Genomic DNA, 18,013 nt, shown 5'->3' with positions numbered 1-18,013 from the left:
ACTGTTGCTTCTCTGTTGGGCTTGAACATTTTCCCGCACTGAACACACACCATTACATGTAACATGTCAAACATTGGCATTTTGCTAGGGTTGTTTGCTATATTTAAACCATAAAGTGCATTTCTAGTAATTTATTAAATATAGTTTCAATTTTGAACTCCAGATACATGAAATTATGAACAAAAGTGGAAAAACATTGTGGGTGGTCTTTAGTATAAGTTTTGCCCATATAACACAAAATAAAAGTTGTCTCATACATCAGGGGGCCAAGACCCGGCCACAGAAATGTAGGCTATTCCCATTTTAATTCTCATGACATGGTCTCTAGAGGATGTGTCAAAAAAAAAGAGATTAACAAGTTGTCATGTAGATTACTTACAAACCAGACTAGCCCCGAGGAAGGAACTAGGTTTCGTGAAGAAACAAACCTTGTTTGTATGCTAAGCGATCGGTGCTTACTCGCTTGTCCTGAAACTCATTCCACTCTCAATAAACACTATGATGTGTGAAATTTCAAAATTTGTCATTTTTTGGGTCTGTTATCTATACTTATACTATTACGGGCATTTACCTCCAATAAATACCTAGAAACTTAATGCCCTAGAAATAACAAATTATAACTATAGAAAGTGTGAAACTTTTAGAGCATTTACCCAAAAAGGCTTTCGCCCCGCTTTATAGATAAAGCAACTGCCCAAGCCAAACATCCAACAAGGTTCACAAACACACACACACAAAGATCTAGCACAAACAAGTAGTCAAAGGGTTAATGCTGAGGGCACAGCTCAATAAGCCCTAAAAAGACAAAAAGCACGCACACGCCCTATATGTTCAAATATGGCCCCCGCCCTATATGTCCGACGCTTCCGCGGACCAGAGCCGGTCACCCCTCATTTTTTGGACGCTGTAACGACGCCCCTCATATGCAAACCCCTATTTCCATACGAATCCATGAACCCTAAAATCCATCATAGGTTCATCATCATACATAGATAAAACGAGGTCCATTGAATTAAAACTACCTTACTTCCACTCTTCGCTGGAGACGTATATGACCCCCATACCGGACAGACGGGCGGCCTCATGGTCATTTGCGACGGGGCGCAACTCCGGCTTCTTTTACTCGTCGTCCTTGTTGACGAAGAGTTGTTTCCGCCTCATGACAGCGAGGTGGATACGATGGAGGTTCGTCGCCACCTCCCGCTTTGATTGGGTCGAGTCGAGGATGGTTGCTTGCCTCAGCTCGAACTGCGCTGCCGCCTCCGCGGCTTTTGCATGTTGGAACTTTGCCTCCGCCTGCCCATGCAAATGCTGCCGGGCTCGGCCTCCATGCCCAACGCCTCCTCCACCCCCTCCTACACGTCCTCCATGCCAACCTCATATTCCTCCTTTGAACATCCGAGGTACTGAAAAATTTGCAGCTCCCATGTAAAACAGAAACCTTAAAAAATTTCGAAAAGAAAAATCTCATAGACATCGAGTGTAATCACGCGCGTCAAGAGTGCAACGACTGAAACACGTCAATCGGACCCCCAATGCAACGTCCCTCTCCACCAACACAGATTCGAAACCGCTCGAGAAATCACCATGCAAGCTCGAGAAACCGCCGTCGTCGTCAATGTCCGCGCCATCCCGCACTTCTTCGTCTCCTCCTACGCCGGCCTCGGGCTCTACATCTCCATCCTCATCTTCCCCTTCATCGGTGAGAATTCAAACTACCACCATATTTTCTGTTACGAATTTGTCGCTGCAGTTTCGATCCGTCCGATTGTAGGGTTTCCTTCACAGCGAGCGTCTCGAATATATTCCATTCAGTACTGTTGCATTTACAAGAAGGGAAACCTATGGCTGTTAACTTTTGAGGGGCTTGGTGAGAGGACAGGACTAGATAGCTTTCCCTTTGCGTGCTCTGCTCTGAATTACCTTTGGATGCCGTCGCTTCCCCGCAAAGCTATCAGCTATGGATGTGTTGTACTTACAGCTCCAGATTTTTACCTTACTAGACTAGAATGGGACGTGGTTGCCTTGTGAATTGCAGTGCTGTGCCGGTTTCTAAAATGCTTGTTAATTTTTTGTATGCAGTGATGTGTTGTACTGCTACCGTCAGAAGCACCCAGTGAACCTGCTGCTGCTCGGCATCTTCACAGTGGCCATCAGCTTCGCTGTGGGCATGACATGTGCCTTTACTAGCGGTATTTCTCTTCCCACCATGAATTCTGTTCCTGCCCGCAGATCCTAACATTTTCTTGAGTCTTCTCGTTGTGTCAATTCATTACATGTGCATGACTAGTAAGCTTGTTAGTCACTATGTACGGCAATTGGATACCAGCTGCCGATTTGCCATGGCAATGCAAATGTTAGGCAACCCATGTGAGTGTACTTGATGCATGAGCTTTTCCCGGTTTGTGTTGAGGGCCAAGTTGTACCTGTTGTTGGTCACCTTTTATGATATCCTTGTCTGAGTTAAGCATTTGTGATATGCTTGTCAGATTTAGCATGCATGTGCTTTATTGTTTGGTCAAATTTACATGAAAGTTTCTGTGGTAAAAGAGATGTATGAGATGATAAGAAAGCAATTAATTTACTTAATTAGTAGCTAATTTTGCGAGATCTATATTATGAAATAAAGAAACCACTAAAATAGTCCGGCATGTGCACAGGCAAGGTCATTTTGGAGGCTGCGATTCTTACAACGGTGGTTGTCTTCAGCCTGACTGCTTACACCTTCTGGGCTGTAAAGAGGGGCAAGGACTTCAGCTTCCTTGGTTCTTTCCTGTTTGCTTCTCTCATGATGTTGCTCGTCTTTGGTTTCATTCAGGTCAGATGCGGTCCATTTGTATCAGTCTTATCTAGTCTTATTACAATCAATACTGATCATGGCTTGTCTAAATATGCAGATCCTCTTCCCGCTGGGCAAGCTCTCTCACATGATCTATGGCGCGCTAGCGGCACTCATCTTCAGTGGTTACATTGTCTATGACACGGACAACATCATCAAGCGTTACACCTATCACTACCGGACTCGCGCCCTATGCCTACAGCCCAGGGCCGTCGGCATAGGTCCTTTGCCGTCGGTATAGATCTATGCCTACGGCTGCCGTCGGCATAGTCCCGTCGGCGTAGATCACGTCAGCGTAGTCTTGTCAGACCGTCGGCGTAGTATAGCCGTCGCCATAGGGGCCTATGCCGACGGCCGGGCGTCAGCCGTCGGCATAGGGGCCTATGCCGACGGCCGGGCGTCAGCCGTCGGCATAGTTTAGCCGTCGGCAGTGTTTTTCGCCTGACGGCAACGGACGGCGCCGTCAAAAGAGCTAACGATCCACGGAATGCCGCGTGGCAGAGGTATGCCGACGGCTTGGCCGTCGGCATACCTCTGCCACGTGGCACTCCCTGGTGCCTCCTGGTGGCAGGGCTATGCCTACGGCAAAGCCGTAGGCATAGCCTTGCCACGTGTCGTCCCCTGGTGCCTCCTGGCGGCAGAGCTAATCTATGCCGACGTCTTTGCCGTAGGCATAGCTCTGCCACGTGGCGCGTCCTGGGAAGTCCTGGGCTTATATATGCCGACGGCTTTGCCGTAGGCATAATTTCTTTTTATTTTTTTTATTTTCCCTGTTTTCTCTTTTTTAATTCATTTGACAGCATTTCAAAGCAGAATAATATGGGATTATGCAGCAATATGACAGTTCATCATCTAAACATACTCAAGTTCATCATCATCATTTAAACATAGTCAAGTTCATCATCTAAAGATCATCACCGACGAAAGTTCATGAACATAAAAGTAGTGCAAGACATGGAACATCATAAAAGTAGGAACATGAAAGGTATGGCACGACGACCACATGCACGGAATCATCATCGACATCAAGCAAGACCACCTCCGCCAAAACCACCACCACCAAGACCACCTCCGCCAAAACCACCAAGACCACCTCCGCCAAAACCACCACCGCCAAGACCACCTCCGCCAAAATCGCCACCGCCAAAACCGCCACCGCGACCGCCATCACTCTGGAAGATCGGAGTGACTGGGGTCGATGGAGCAGGAGTCGAGCCACCGGTCCCCTACATGTTTGAGAGAAGATTCTAACGGTAAATATGATATGATAGTGTTGAATGAATGAGAACTAGTTTGTCACTAGTTAGGCAAATGTACTAACCGGACTATCACTGCCTAGTGCCACCCATTCATCGAACGTGGGCACGTGTGTGGGTTCTCCCGCAGGTGGTGGTGGGGGTCCCATTTGTGGTGGATCCGTGCGGTTACTCCAAGACGCCAACATAGCCTGGATGTTAGTTAAACAAGCAAACTAGAAGGTCAGAAGGAATGAAAGTGCAAAAATTTAGCTTGGTTTTAAGAGGGCAAAACTAACCGCCATCATCTGACGGTTGTAATCATCGTTTGCCTTCACTCGTTGCAAGTACTCTCGCACCTCGAGATTCCTATGCTCGACAAAGGCCTTATATGCCTACATAATTTAGGTTGTTTCTAAGTGAGCAATGCTGAAAATAAACTGAGAATTCTAGAGAGAAAAAGATAAAGGGGAAGTACTTACAGCATGTTGGCGGGCTAAGGGAGTATGTGAACGCCCCGTACTCTCTAACTGGCTCGAGTAGGTAGCCCGAAGCCGTGTGTATGAGATCGAAGGAGTGATCAAGCCATCGAAACACGGATACCGGCCATGTGACTTCCCCTGGATGGCCACCACCGCCGTGTCATCGATCTGAGACTGGGCGACCTCAGCAACAGGAACATCCGGATGCAACTTCTGAAAGTGCTGAGTGTAAGACTCCAGGTGCTCCTCGGTCTTGCCGTAGTACTGGCTCTCGCCCTCCTTGGGATCACTCCGCTCGCGGGCCAGCTTCCACGACTCAATGTCTGAGAGCGGCCTCTTCAACTTGTCCTCCTGCAACGTCAAACAAAAGTTAGCCATACATAAGAACATGACGGTAAAGAAGAACAAAAATGCATCATGCATATAGATATACCTTCATGGCCTTGAAGCCCCAGTGGTTCCTGTTTCCTTGGTCGTGTGTCCCGTCTTTTCCACGGTTAGCCCGGGCCTTGATGCTCTTGGCAGCAAACTCTGCATCGTCGCCGAGCCACCTATCCACCAAACTCGCCCATCCGTCATGCCTTCCGTAGCACCAACGAGGAACAACCTATGCAAATTTTGGAAGCATGACATGTGAGCACGAAACATATAGTTGACTGCTTGAAACAATGAAAAGTTAGTAATAGTTACCATCATGAACTGCTCCCTGTTCAAGGTAAGTCGTTGCTTCTGCGCTTGAGTTTTGGTCGTCTTTTGGTGCATGTAGGAGTGGTAGTACTGCGAGACGGCAACCCAGCGCACCTCGTACTGCAACTGACGAGCTTTCTTCTTCGCAGCCGCAAGCAAGACCACGTCGGCTCTGGCCTTGTGCTCATCAAGAACTCTATAGAGTTGCTGCAATCATGCATAAACCAGAAGCAAACAAGGCATGAGTTGAGTGATTCAATGATAAACTATGAACGAAACTGAAGACAAGTGATTCAGAAGAGAACTTACCCAAAATTTGGTGATCATGGCCTTAGCGGCCGTCCCGTACTCCGCGTTGCTGCGAGCCTCGTAGTGGGCCCAGCTCATGGCCAAAACCCGCAGCTGCGGGTCCCTGTCTGGCCGCGGGCAGAATAGGCCAGGCCAAAACTCCTTCAACAGGACAGTGATAACGCCGTTCGGTTTACGGCCCTTTCCGCGAAGGATCCAGTTACTGCAAAAGAATCAAAGGATTGCCATGTGTACAATAAGAAAATGTTGTCTTGTGTTGAAAATATGATTGAGAGGACGAGGTCATGGAATTGTTGCTCACCCTCCGATGTAGAGGATGTAGTCGACCAAAGAAGGGACGATCGTGGACCAACACCTCCAACGTCGACGGTCACTCCACGAAGATGGAACACCACAAATCCTGTTAATTCCACCGAGTGCAAAAAAATAGGTTAAGCATTGACACTTTAAACTATGGAAAAAAATTCATATTTCGTCAAGTGTCAAATTTTGTCCTTCAAAAAAATTTGTTTTGCATGCATATGTGAATAGACTTAGGGGCTGAATACACCATTCTTGAGACTCACACGAGACTCACAAATATAAACTTTTTTTTGTTAATTAATCCCATATGCTTGTGCATGGCAGCACAAAAGAAGATCCGGTTTATGAACATTATATGTCATATTGTCATAATCCATTAATTCCACATGCATATATTGTCATAATCCATTATATATCATATTGGTCCATACATAGTAGTTATCTGCAGCAAATTAACATAAAACTATGAATGTCACAGTAGGAAAAATAAAAAAAGAGCCTAGCTCACCGCGCAGAGGGGCGTCCGGCGGCGTCCGGCTGTGGAGGGAGGTACTCACTGGGGCGGGAGCGAACGACGATGGACGAGCAGGGCCGGCCGAAGCCGCGCCCACACGTGCTCGTCGGGGCGGCTTGCGGGCTCCGGGAGGCCGAGCCAGGGGCGGGGCGGCCTGCGGGCTCCGGGAGGCCGGGCCAGGGGCGGGGAGCCCTGCGGCCGGCGGCGGCGTGAGACGGGGTCGGCGCGGGGCGGGTGCACGACGGCGTTGTGGGGCCGGGGTGGGGTTGGGAGGCCGGCCGGGGCGGGGTCGGGTGGATGGCGGCGCCGCGAGGAGGGGGCCGAGAGGGTCGGGGTGGAGGCGGGAGGGGCGAGGGAAGGGGAGGGGCGCGGGCGGCGCCGGCGGTCGGCGGGGAGCGGCGGCGGGCGGCGGTGCGGGGTCGAGGCGGCGAGTGGATGAGGCTGCGGGTGTGGGAGAGAACGAGTGGAGGAGGGGTGGCCGCGAGTGGATAAGGCGACCTATGCCGACGGCTTAGCCGTCGGCATATATAAATCATGCCACGTGGCATATATGCCGACGCTAAGCCGTAGGCATAGGTATATTTCTTTTTTTATACATTTTAATTACAAACTGGCCGTATACATGTTAATTACACACGTGGCATATATTATTAACTGTCTTCAAATATATTTTTAGTGTATATTATTTTCATATGCATTGAAAAGTTTCGTATACATATAAAATATTTGTATGTACATATTAAATATTTTCAAATACACATTCTTGAATTTTTTTGAATGATACATGGTATATAATTATATTAAAAATGATACATGGTATACATATTTTTGACATGCATGAACATTATTTTTAATTACATGATCCTTTTTTATATTGTACAACAATTTTCTAAAATATCACGTATATTTTTTTCTGAACCGAATTTTTTCTATGGTCAGCAATATTTCTTTATGATATAAACATTTGCTAAATTGTACTAACAAAAAATGTACATTGTGTTAAAATATTTCGAAATAAATTGAGGGGGGCAACATTTCTTTATGATATAAATATTTTCTATGGTCTCGCGAAAGGTGATACATAGGAGAGCAACTGACTGAGGGGTACCGTTACCGAGTGCCTGATCCGGTAACTATGCGAGTGCCTGATCCGTCTACTACCGTGTCATCGCTGTCCGTGAGGGGGGCCACACTCCGGAGACGCGTGCCGCCTCTTCAGACATGCCACCACACCACCCCGCATGTATGAGGGCCCGGCGCGACGCTCCGGTGGCATTGCTACCCCCCAGGGCCCCGTCCCGCCTAACCCTGTAGCGTTTGACCACGGGATTTAGCCCTTTGACTTTGCACGGACAGGCTTTGACCAGTGGACCTCTCCACACGGTTGTGTCAGGTCAGCACAGAGGGACACCTGGGAGCAACATCCGGGCCAAATCCACAGCTACATCCCCTCCGTGTAGACCCGACGCGTCTGTTTCCCCCCTCCAGGTGCCGGCGACGGCGCCGTCCGTTAGGGGGGCCACGCCCCGGAGACGCCTGCCGGGCGTTTGCAACCGCCACACCACCTTCAGACTTGTGAGAAGCCGTGTACGCAAGATTGGCGGCATGCTAGCCCACGGAGGCCGCCGGCCACAGTCGTAGACATACGAAGGGCAATCCGCGTAGAGGGAATTGTTCGGATACTTCTCCATCACCAAAAATTATGAAAAATTACCATCGTTCCTATAGCACATGTGCCCACGTCGTGTAAAAAACTCATGATTTTATCGCGATCCGAGTATTTAATAATATTCACGCCGCACCGTTACCGCAGAACGACTACTACTGTGTCATCGCCCTCCGTGAGGGGGGCCACACCCCGGAGACGCGTGCCGCCTCTTCGGACATGCCACAACACCACCCCCATGTATGAGGGGCCGGTGCGACGCTCCGGTGGCATTGCTACCCCCCCAGGGCCCTCGTCCCGCCTAACCCTGGAACCGTTGACCATGAGATCTAGCCCTTTGACTTCCCACGGGCGGGCTTTGATCAGTGGACCTCTCCACCCGGTTGTGTCAGGTCAGCACAGAGGGACATCTGGGAGCAACATCTGGGCCAAACCCACAGCTACATCCCCTCCGTGTAGACCCGACGCGTCCGTTTCCCCCCTCCAGGTGCCGGCGACGGCACCGTCCGTGAGCTGGGAGGCCACGCCCCGGAGACGCGTGCCGGGCGTTTGCAACCGCCACAGCACCTTCAGACTTGTGAGAAGCCGCGTACGCAAGATTGGCGGCATGCTAGCCCACGGAGGCCGCCGGCCACAGTCGTAGACATGCGAACGGCAATCTGCGTAGAGGGAATTGTTCGGATACTTCTCCATCACCAAAAATTAGGAAAAATTACCCTCGTTCCTATAGCACATGTTCCCACGTCGTGTAAAAACTCATGATTTTATCCCGATCCGAATATTTAATAATATTCACGCCGCACCGTTACCGCAGAACGTCTACTACTGTGTCATCGCCGTCCGTGAGGGGGGCCACACCCCGGAGACGCGTGCCGCCTCTTCGGACATGCCACAACACCACCCCCATTTATGAGGGGCCGGTGCGACGCTCCCGTGGCATTGCTACCCCCCCGGGCCCCCGTCCCGCCTAACCCTGTAGCGGTTGACCACAAGATCTAGCCCTTTGACTTCCCATGGGCGGGCTTTGACCAGTGGACCTCTCCACCCGGTTGTGTCAGGTCAGCACAGAGGGACACCTGGGAGCAACATCCGGGCCAAACCGACAGCTACATCCCCTCCGTGTAGACCCGGTGCGTCCGTTTCCCCCCTCCAGGTGCCGGCGGCGGCGCCGTCCGTTAGGGGGGCCACGCCCCGGAGATGAGTGCCGCCTCTTCGGACATGCCACAAAACCACCCGATTGTGGTAGGTCATCCCATAGAAACACTTGGGAGCAACGTCCCCTCCGTATAGACCCGATGCGGCTGTCCGCCCTCCAGATGCCGGTGGCGGCGCCGTCCGTGAGGGGGGCACACCGCGGACGTGAGGGGGTCACACTCCGGAGACGGGTGCCGGGCGTTTGCAATCGCCACAAAACTTCTGTCGGCATAACTGTTTTTTATTTTAATAAAATATAAGGACCTATATTCAAAAGAACATGACGGCACATTATTAATGTGCTCGAAAAAAATACAAACTATATATATATATATATTCATAATCTATGAAAAAAAATTACAAACTACATATATATTCATATAATACATAAAAAAGCATAAAAACATATGTAAAAAAAGCAGAAAAACAAATGTAAAAAAACACATATAAAAAAATGCCGTCGGCATAGAGACGGCAGGGTTTAGGTGGGCGCCGTGCCGCGGATCAGTGACGTGGCTCCTGGGCGGGGTCGCCGGGCCCATAGGTATGCCGACGGCTGGCTTATGCCGACGGCTGCTGTCGGCGTGTCTGCATCTAGGTCGACGGCCGTTCTCTGCCGACGGCTGCCGTCGGCGTAGATCGGGTAGCCCGACGGCCAGGATAAGCCGACGGCCAGGACTAGGCTGTCGGCATAGCTCCAAGTAGGACCGTTTTCCGGTAGTGTATGACGAGTATGTCTGGGCCGCCGTCTCACTCTACCTTGACGTCATCAATCTGTTCCTGGCCCTGCTGACCCTGTTTAGCGCGGGTGACAGCTAAAGCGCATCGCCCTGCCCCTGTTCACGAGACCTCGAGTTAAATAATTGTATATAGGCTGGTCTTGCTTGCATGGTGAAAATGTTGCTTAATAGTTAATACTGTAGTTTAGTTGAGTTGATCCCTAGAGAGGAAACATAAGAAAACTGCTGTGCGTGGGTTGCATGGATGGTGGATGTGATGTTGACATGCTGGATTGGTGGTGTGCTGATGCGTTTATGATATCATTACAACGGTTTCTGATATGATATCATTTGAATGGCCACGTGATTTCTGGACGAGCACAATATTACTTCCCAGCACCTATGAATTAATTGGTCTCTTGGCCCGCCGTACGTTTGGATGGCGTTTGCCCTGGACTATGAAGTAAACTGACAATCAGACCGATTATCCACCAGAACTAAATCAAAGAGACGCCTGTTCTGATGTACAGTAGTACAAATAACCTGAATGTGTTTTCCCTTTGGTAAAACGTTGATACGGGACAGTTCAATGGCTAGTGACTTGGTAATGTGTGCGTATCTTCAAAGAGGATGGTGCTTGTAGATTTCATCCAGTTAAGTTTGATGTCAGCACTGATTAGAGGGACCGGGGCGCGACCGGTTCACCATTACCGCACGAGAGCAAAACCCCTGTGTGCTCCTCGGCGGCGAGCTCTGCAACTGCTCCGCTAGCTGGGAGCTTCTTGCCAACGGTGGATGAGACGGGGAAGTGGCGGCAGCGCTGATGGGTGGAGATACAGGGGAAATGATGGCAGCTAAGGTTTGAGAGCCGCTGGTCGGCTTTTAATAGCGTGGATGGGGCCGGGTTTGGAGGCCCAAGATAACTCGGGCAAATGGGTTGTGTAGCCAGGGAGGGGGGCGGCGGAGAGCCTTTTTTGTCCAGGATGTCAAACTATGGATTATATTTTAGCGATAATTCATAGTTTTGCTCATCCGAATTGTGAAAGTAAACTTGCCAAGAGAGGAGGGACTGTCCTCTTGTGGAAGGTTTTAGAGAGAATCTTTTTTACCAATCTTGACTCATGAAAAAAATGCACAACTATGTCTGCTACCTAGCAACATGTTGGTAGCTTCTCACTTGGCAATATCATATTTGAATCATTTTTGTTGGTATGGATCTTATCAAGTGTAGTAACTTCTTTTTTTGAAAGTTCACCCGGGGGAGAGATTCCCCACCTGAATTTTTATTTCAAGAAGGGGCAGACCCAAGGATATTGTTACTGAGAAGCGATAAAACAAAACAAAGAGAGGGAGTGGGCTTGGAGGTAGTTACATCAAACACTTGAGGATTTAAATGGAAGCAACCAAGTCATCAGTCGATCTCACCTCGGTGAATGGCTAGCATGCAAGGCCTCCAGAGAACAACGTTGTTGCGACAGTTTTTAGGAGAGGGGGAAGCGGACCCATGAAAGACAACCCTGTTCCGGTGCTTCCAAAGTTTCCAGCTTTACAGGCACACCAGCGCAGAGATACGTCACTAGGGAGACGGTGGCCGAGACATCTAGGATATGGAGCTACCGAATATCGACACCGTCCAGGACGAACATCAAGCACGTCCCAAAAACAACCGGTGAAGGAGCAGGAGAAAATCAGATGGTTTGCCGTCTAAATGACAACAATGCAAATGGTCTACCACCGGTACCATAGACAGATTTTCTTCCGGAAAAGGACATCTCGCATGTGGATTCTAGCCTCGACCAGGAGCCACCCAAAGTAACACACCCGCGAAGGGTTGCGACGGAGCCACACGAAGTCGGCAAATGGTCCGACTTACGCGCCAAAACAACACAGGCCGTAGATGGCAGATGTAGCCAACGCATCCAGCGCAACGAGTGAGGGCGGCACCGGGGGGGGGGGGGGGGGGGGGGGGGGGGGGACAGAGATGGATGGGCAGTGTTAGGTTAGGTTTTTGGCATGGAAGGTGTTAGGCGGGCTTCAGTGGGCTTTTAGGCATGCATTGTTTATCAGTGGTGGGCACATCTTTGCACTCGCCACTAGTAATTGATTATCAGTGAAGGGCGACCCTTCTGAACCGCCACTCGTAATCATTATCAGTTGTGATTACCATTGGCGGGTGTTTTCTAGGGCCCGCCACTATTTTTTGCCATTTTTGCAATGTCAGAATTAGTGTTTAAGGAATAGAACTCTATTCTTTCTATAGTGTAAGTATATCACTAAAAGTTGCATGTAAAATTTTGGCAATATTTATGATTAAGTTTTTGTTGTTAGGGCATTAAATGAATTTGTAGGTATTTAATGGAGGTAAACATTTTTTATTTTGTAAGTGAAAATGAAGTCTGCAAAATACGAAAGTTGGCATGGAGTCGTGGTATGACCTCGAGGCATTGTGTTTAATTTTTTAGTGATTTACAGAAAAGTTGTGATGTACTTCACTTAGAAATAGAAGCATCTCCGGGAAGAAAGTAGGTTTCAAGAGGGAATGAGCAAGTTTACATGTCAAGTGACCGGTGCTTCGCCGGTTGGACTTGAGATTGTTTTCACACTCAACATACACCATTACATGTATCATGTCGAAATTTGGCATTTTTGGGGTCTGTTTGCTATATTTATGCCATTAAATCCATTCATAGGCTTTTAATTGATGCAATTCAAACTTGAACTACAGGTACATGACATAATCGTTAGGAACAGGTTGAAAAAAATCTTATTGGTGATACATAGTGTATTTTTAGGCCTTATGTAATTAAATAGGATGAGTCCCAGACACCAGACCGAGACACACACCAACATGGTGGTTATTTAGATTTCAATTCCAAAAAATTCAAAATCCAGAAAATCATGAAATTTGGAATGGTGTTATGATATGCCCAATGGATGATGCTATAAAATTTTGGGAATGTCTCACAATTATTTCATGTATACTGCTTACAAATTGGAATATAGCAAACAAGTCCCGGGAAGGAACGAGTACGGTTTGCATGTGATGTGACTACTGCCTTGTCGGTTGGCCTTAAATTTTTCTTACATCCCGCATACACCATTACATGTATCATGTCAAAATTTGGCATTTTTAGGGGACTGTTTGTTATATTTAAGCCACCAAATGTATTCGTAGTCATTTTAATGGATATAATTCAGAACTGAATGTATGAAATAATTGTTAAAAATGGGTTGAAAAAAATTATTGGTGGCCTTTAGTGTATGTTTAGCCCTTACGTAAGGAAACAAGAGGAGTCCGAGACACCATGTGGTCGTGACTCAGGCACCAAGATGGTGGTTTTTGACATTTTAATTTGAAAAATTCAAATGAAGCCCAAAAATCATGAAACCTGGCATGGTGTCATGATATGACCACCAAAGGCCGTGATAAAAATTTGAGAATATTTACTCAAATTTGTCACGTAGTCTGCTTACAAACCAGACCATGTGCGAGAGTGGAACCATGTTTTGGAGAAGGAACAGACCATGTTTATATGTGGAGCGACCACTTCTTCCTCAACCGGCCTTAAAACTTTTTTCACAGTCAAAACAGACCATTACAAGTGCCGTGTCAAAATTTGGCATTTTTTCGAGCCCGTTATCTGTAATTAAGCTATTAAGTGCATTACCTCCATTTTATACCTAGAAATCTATTTAATGGCCTAAGAATAGCAAATTAACCTTACAAGCTGCCAACATTTTATATGGAATTTCTAGTGATGCACCTTCCATGTAGAAAAAGGTTTGGACCGTAAGTCTAATAAAAACACTAAGACCTTAAAATTACAAAAAAAAACTAGTGGCGGGCTCGCCAAATTGCTTGCCACTAGTACTTGACACCTACGGGTAAGTCAACCTAAAATTACCAATGGCGTGCACAAACATGCGCCTGATACTTGAGTTATCAGTGGCGGGGGTAGAAATATGTGCCCGCCGCTGGTATTTTTGGCCACTGATAACTCAAGTATCAGTGGTGGAGGTGGGTTTGTGCATGCCACTTGTAATTTTGGCCCATGGCCAATCTGAGCCGATGTTACGAGTGGCAGGCGTGACTTTGCGCCTGCCACTCTGGTACAGGTTCAACTATAAGCAGGTTTCTAGTAGCGTGGGTAGCAGTACCCAGCAGAGCTCGGGGTAGGAAGGGCTCGGCCGCTCAGGTGACCACTAGCGGCGCCGGATGCAGAGGAGGAAAGAGTCGGCGATCTAGTTGTCACCTTCCTTGTGTACCTCGGTGGCTTTGCCCGGTTAGCTACTCTGATGGCAACGTAGGCTAGGACGAGGGAGGAAGAGAGGTTGGCGGCTAGGGCAGGAGTCGTCCGTGAAAAAGAAAGCATGGTACTCGGACTAGGAGTGTGCTTTCCTATAAATTCCGCCCTTGTGGTCTAGCCGCAAATCTAGAGGAAGGAACTAGCTAGCCTTGTGAAGTTCTCATGTTATTTCATTTTGCCAAACGTTGAACCGTGAGATAGAATTTGAAAATCATGCAATCAAATATTTGTATTGGCCATTTGGTGGTTGCTTTTTGAATATGACCTATAGGTTACACTATTAAATATTGCACTTTTTTTTTTACATCGGTATAAAGATTTTGTTTAATGTTCACAAAATTGCACTTTTTTCTTTTCTCATTTGGCAGTTTTAAAGCATTTTTATTTCACAATTGACAACAGCTTCAGGAAGCCGCACAGGCCGACGCGTGGCCCATGTTGAATGTGCATGCAGGTACGCACCCTCCTGAATATGCCTCTCTGGCATGTTGGCGCATCCCAGGTGATCTCTTCCTTTTGCATTGTGGTAAATCCTATTTGGCCCTTATAGTGTCAAATCGAGTTCATTTCGCCCACATCGCTCATACCCCTCGCCATGGCTTCAAGAATGGGCCGGCCCATCACTTCGGTAGTGGTCCGACCCAACAGTGTTTTCTTTTGCACCAGTTTTGGGAAGCGATGGTTTAGTTTGCTTTTTTCCTTGTCGTGGTTTGCCACTCGGTTTCCTCTTCTGTTCGCGCCGGAACTGGAACTGGAGTCCATGCTTCCAAAACCATTACCATCAACCATAGAACATGCCAACTCAGTCCGGTCAAAAGGATGTACGTATATGCTACGTACACTGGAATTCCACGCCGCAGACGACGAAGCACAGCTGTTTCCCCCCAAGTGCTGTGTACGCACTCGCCACGATTGGTGGACGAGCTCGCCGTCGCCGGCGCGGGCGTAGCTTACGGGCGATGTTTTGCGCCGAACCAGATCGTGACCTTGGCGCGTATTCCATTCCACGTACGAGGCCAGACTAGCAAACGTCTACGTGCCGTGCCAGCAGCGCTGGAAAACGGAAGCTGCTGAAGAGCTGGCACCGGCGACCGCGTGCCGTGCCAAACTGCCTAATTACATTGCATCCTAGCTTGTGTTGTGCGTATATAAATAGGGGGTGAAGGTTTGGTTCATTTCATGCAAAACACGCGCACACACGTACGTACGTACCCCTACTGGTGCAGAGTTTGGTTGCACGAAGACGTACTAGCGGAGATGGCAGGGCATCGTGCCTGCATGTTTTCGGTGGCGTTGGCCCTTCTTGGAGTGCTTCTGGCATCCATTCCTGCAGGTAATTCCCTTCCCTTCATATTATCTATCGGGCAGTACGTACGTGCGCTATCGGGCAGTACTAACTCCAGTTGCGCGTTTCACTCTTGGAAACACACAGCGGTGCAGTCCATCGGCGTGTGCTACGGCGTGAACGGCGACGGCCTGCCCTCGGCCAGCGAAGTCGTGCGGCTCTACCAGTCCAACGGCATCACCGGCATGCGCATCTACTTCCCGGACGCCGACGCCCTGCAGGCCCTCAGCGGCAGCAACATCGACCTCATCATCGACGTGGCCAACGAGGACCTCGCCTCCCTCGCCTCCGACCGCGCGGCCGCCACCGCCTGGGTCCAGACCAACGTGCAGGCCCACCAGGGCCTCAACATCAAGTACATCGCCGCCGGCAACGAGGTGGGCGACCAGGGCGGCGACACGGGGAACATCCTCCCGGCCATGCAGAACCTCGACGCCGCACTCTCCGCGGCCGGGCTAGGCGGCATCAAGGTGTCCACGTCGGTGTCGCAGGGCGTGACCGCCGGCTACCCTCCCTCCCAAGGCACCTTCTCCGCCGGCTACATGGGACCCATCGCGCAGTACCTGGCCACCACCGGCGCGCCGCTGCTCGCCAACGTTTACCCCTACTTCTCGTACGTGGACAACCAGGCCCAGATCGACATCAACTACGCGCTCTTCACGTCGCCGGGCACCGTGGTGCAGGACGGCGCCAACGCGTACCAGAACCTGTTCGACGCCCTCGTCGACACGTTCTACTCCGCGCTCGAGAGCGCCGGCGCCGGAAGCGTCAACGTGGTGGTGTCAGAGAGCGGGTGGCCGTCGGCCGGCGGCACGGCGGCGACCACGGACAACGCGCAGACGTACAACCAGAACCTGATCAAACATGTCGGGCAAGGGACGCCCAAGAGGCCCAGCGCCATCGAGGCCTACGTGTTCGCCATGTTCAACGAGGACAAGAAGGGCCCGGCTGAGATCGAGAAGCACTTTGGGCTCTTCAACCCGGACAAATCGCCGGCGTACCCCATCAGTTTCTAGACGGCGGGACACATCTATACGCGTGCGTACGTAGCAAGACAACAAACATTTCCTTTTGCTCAGCTAGAATAAACTACTGCGGGCTTTGTACTTGAATAAGCTGCCTCTACTGTAGAATGCGAACATCGTGCTTTGCATGGATGGTGGAAAAGGTCCCAAATTATTTGCATGACGAAAACGCTCAAGTTATTCAACGGAGACAAAAAATAAGAGGCACACTGGCAATACTGTGATCTTTGTTTTACCACTTCTTTTTGGCGAGCCCTAGGTGCCGGTTGGGTAATAATTTCACTGGATCAACCCCTCCCTTGGCCGTCGGATCTGACATAAGTCACGATCCTAGGACGTCCTGGCAATACAAAACTCCCACATGCAACATATCTCTTTTATGTTCGCCAACATTTTATTTCCGTGGTGATTCTAATCGAGGTATATCGTTATGTGTGTACATTGGGAAGCAGTAATAGCTTTAGAGAATCTCTCACCAGCAAAAAAAGGAAGAAGCTCTAAAGCATGTCTAGCCGATCCCTAAAAAATGAGGAGTATCCGGCCGAGTATATTTACTCCACTAAGTTTTGATCGGACCTAGCCCATCCCCTAAAAAATGAGGCGGCACGCGGGGGTTGTTCCGTTCATGCCGCCTCCTCTCTCTCTCTCTCTCTCTCTCTCTCTCTCTGCAACAACGACTATAAAGGCGGCGCACAAGGTCTCTCCCTTGGCCGAGGTCCAGAGGGATCGGGGGTGCAGAATGAAGGTTGACGGTGGAGGCTGGATAATGGAGAGAGGCAGGATCCACTACCGGAAAACGGTCCTACGCCGACGGCCAAAACTATGCCGACGGCTGCCGTCCGCCTACTTGGAGCTATGCCGACAGCCTAGTCCTGGCCGTCGGCTTATCCTGGCCGTCGGGCTACCCCGATCTACGCCGACGACAGCCGTCGGCACAGAACGGCTGTCGACCTAGATGCAGACACGCCGACAGCAGCCGTCGGCATACCTATGGGCCCGACGACCCCGCCCATGACCAGCGGCTAACGCCGTCACACCTATGCCGACGGTCGGGACGGGCGGCCGTCGGCATATCTCCGCACGCCACGTCACCGATCCGCGGCGTAGATATGCCGACGGCAGCCGTCGGCATAGGCACCACGTCACCGATCCGCGGCACGGCGCCCACCTAAACCCTACCGTCTCTATGCCGACGGCAATGTCGTCGGCATAGTTATTTTTTTTACATGTGTTTTTTTACATATGTTTTTCTGCTTTTTTTACATATGGTTTTATGCTTTTTTATGTATTATATGAATATATATGTAGTTTGTAATTTTTTCCATAGATTATGAATATATATATATATATAGTTTGTATTTTTTCAAGCACATTAATAATGTGCCGTC

The 18,013-nt window shown here is 49.4% G+C and overlaps 3 protein-coding genes across 3 annotated transcripts; 2 read left to right on the top strand and 1 right to left on the bottom strand.

Annotated features, from left to right (window-relative positions):
• The first annotated feature begins 1,587 nt into the window (after positions 1–1,587).
• Positions 1,588–10,048, top strand: LOC109732335 (protein LIFEGUARD 4-like). The gene is made up of 4 exons (XM_073495686.1): positions 1,588–1,702; positions 2,661–2,818; positions 2,898–3,007; positions 9,952–10,048. Exons 1-4 carry the CDS (start codon positions 1,588–1,590, stop codon positions 10,046–10,048), a joined length of 480 nt encoding a protein of 159 aa, XP_073351787.1.
• Positions 4,490–5,630, bottom strand: LOC141042196 (uncharacterized). The gene is made up of 5 exons (XM_073509718.1): positions 5,553–5,630; positions 5,247–5,450; positions 4,990–5,163; positions 4,678–4,907; positions 4,490–4,523 (listed from the first exon to the last, which is right to left on the bottom strand). The coding sequence occupies exons 1-5, from the start codon at positions 5,628–5,630 to the stop codon at positions 4,490–4,492; spliced, it is 720 nt and encodes a 239-aa protein (XP_073365819.1).
• Positions 10,049–15,439: 5,391 nt separating the features above from the next.
• On the top strand, positions 15,440–16,860 carry LOC109732349 (glucan endo-1,3-beta-glucosidase, acidic isoform). The gene is made up of 2 exons (XM_020291528.4): positions 15,440–15,588; positions 15,688–16,860. The coding sequence occupies exons 1-2, from the start codon at positions 15,513–15,515 to the stop codon at positions 16,614–16,616; spliced, it is 1,005 nt and encodes a 334-aa protein (XP_020147117.3). The 5' UTR covers positions 15,440–15,512; the 3' UTR covers positions 16,617–16,860.
• Positions 16,861–18,013: the final 1,153 nt, after the last annotated feature.

The sequence above is a fragment of the Aegilops tauschii genome, chromosome 3 (genome assembly GCF_002575655.3).
Source record: "Aegilops tauschii subsp. strangulata cultivar AL8/78 chromosome 3, Aet v6.0, whole genome shotgun sequence".
Taxonomy (NCBI): domain Eukaryota; kingdom Viridiplantae; phylum Streptophyta; class Magnoliopsida; order Poales; family Poaceae; genus Aegilops; species Aegilops tauschii.
The sequence above is the reverse complement of the archived record's forward strand: the minus strand, read 5'-3'. Positions and strand labels throughout refer to the sequence as shown.

Bases quoted from the DNA above. Each gene is read 5' to 3' on its own strand.
- LOC109732335 (XM_073495686.1), top strand. From the start codon at position 1,588: ATGCAAGCTCGAGAAACCGCCGTCGTCGTCAATGTCCGCGCCATCCCG. The intron at 2,819-2,897 runs GTCAGATGCGGT...CTAAATATGCAG, and splicing joins TCGTCTTTGGTTTCATTCAG to ATCCTCTTCCCGCTGGGCAA. The intron at 3,008-9,951 runs CTATCACTACCG...TTTTCCGGTAGT, and splicing joins AACATCATCAAGCGTTACAC to GTATGACGAGTATGTCTGGG.
- LOC141042196 (XM_073509718.1), bottom strand. From the start codon at position 5,630: ATGAGCTGGGCCCACTACGAGGCTCGCAGCAACGCGGAGTACGGGACG. The intron at 5,164-5,246 runs GTAACTATTACT...AAATTTGCATAG, and splicing joins ACAGGGAGCAGTTCATGATG to GTTGTTCCTCGTTGGTGCTA. The intron at 4,908-4,989 runs GTATATCTATAT...TTGACGTTGCAG, and splicing joins GGGGCTTCAAGGCCATGAAG to GAGGACAAGTTGAAGAGGCC.
- LOC109732349 (XM_020291528.4), top strand. From the start codon at position 15,513: ATGGCAGGGCATCGTGCCTGCATGTTTTCGGTGGCGTTGGCCCTTCTT. The intron at 15,589-15,687 runs GTAATTCCCTTC...GGAAACACACAG, and splicing joins TCTGGCATCCATTCCTGCAG to CGGTGCAGTCCATCGGCGTG.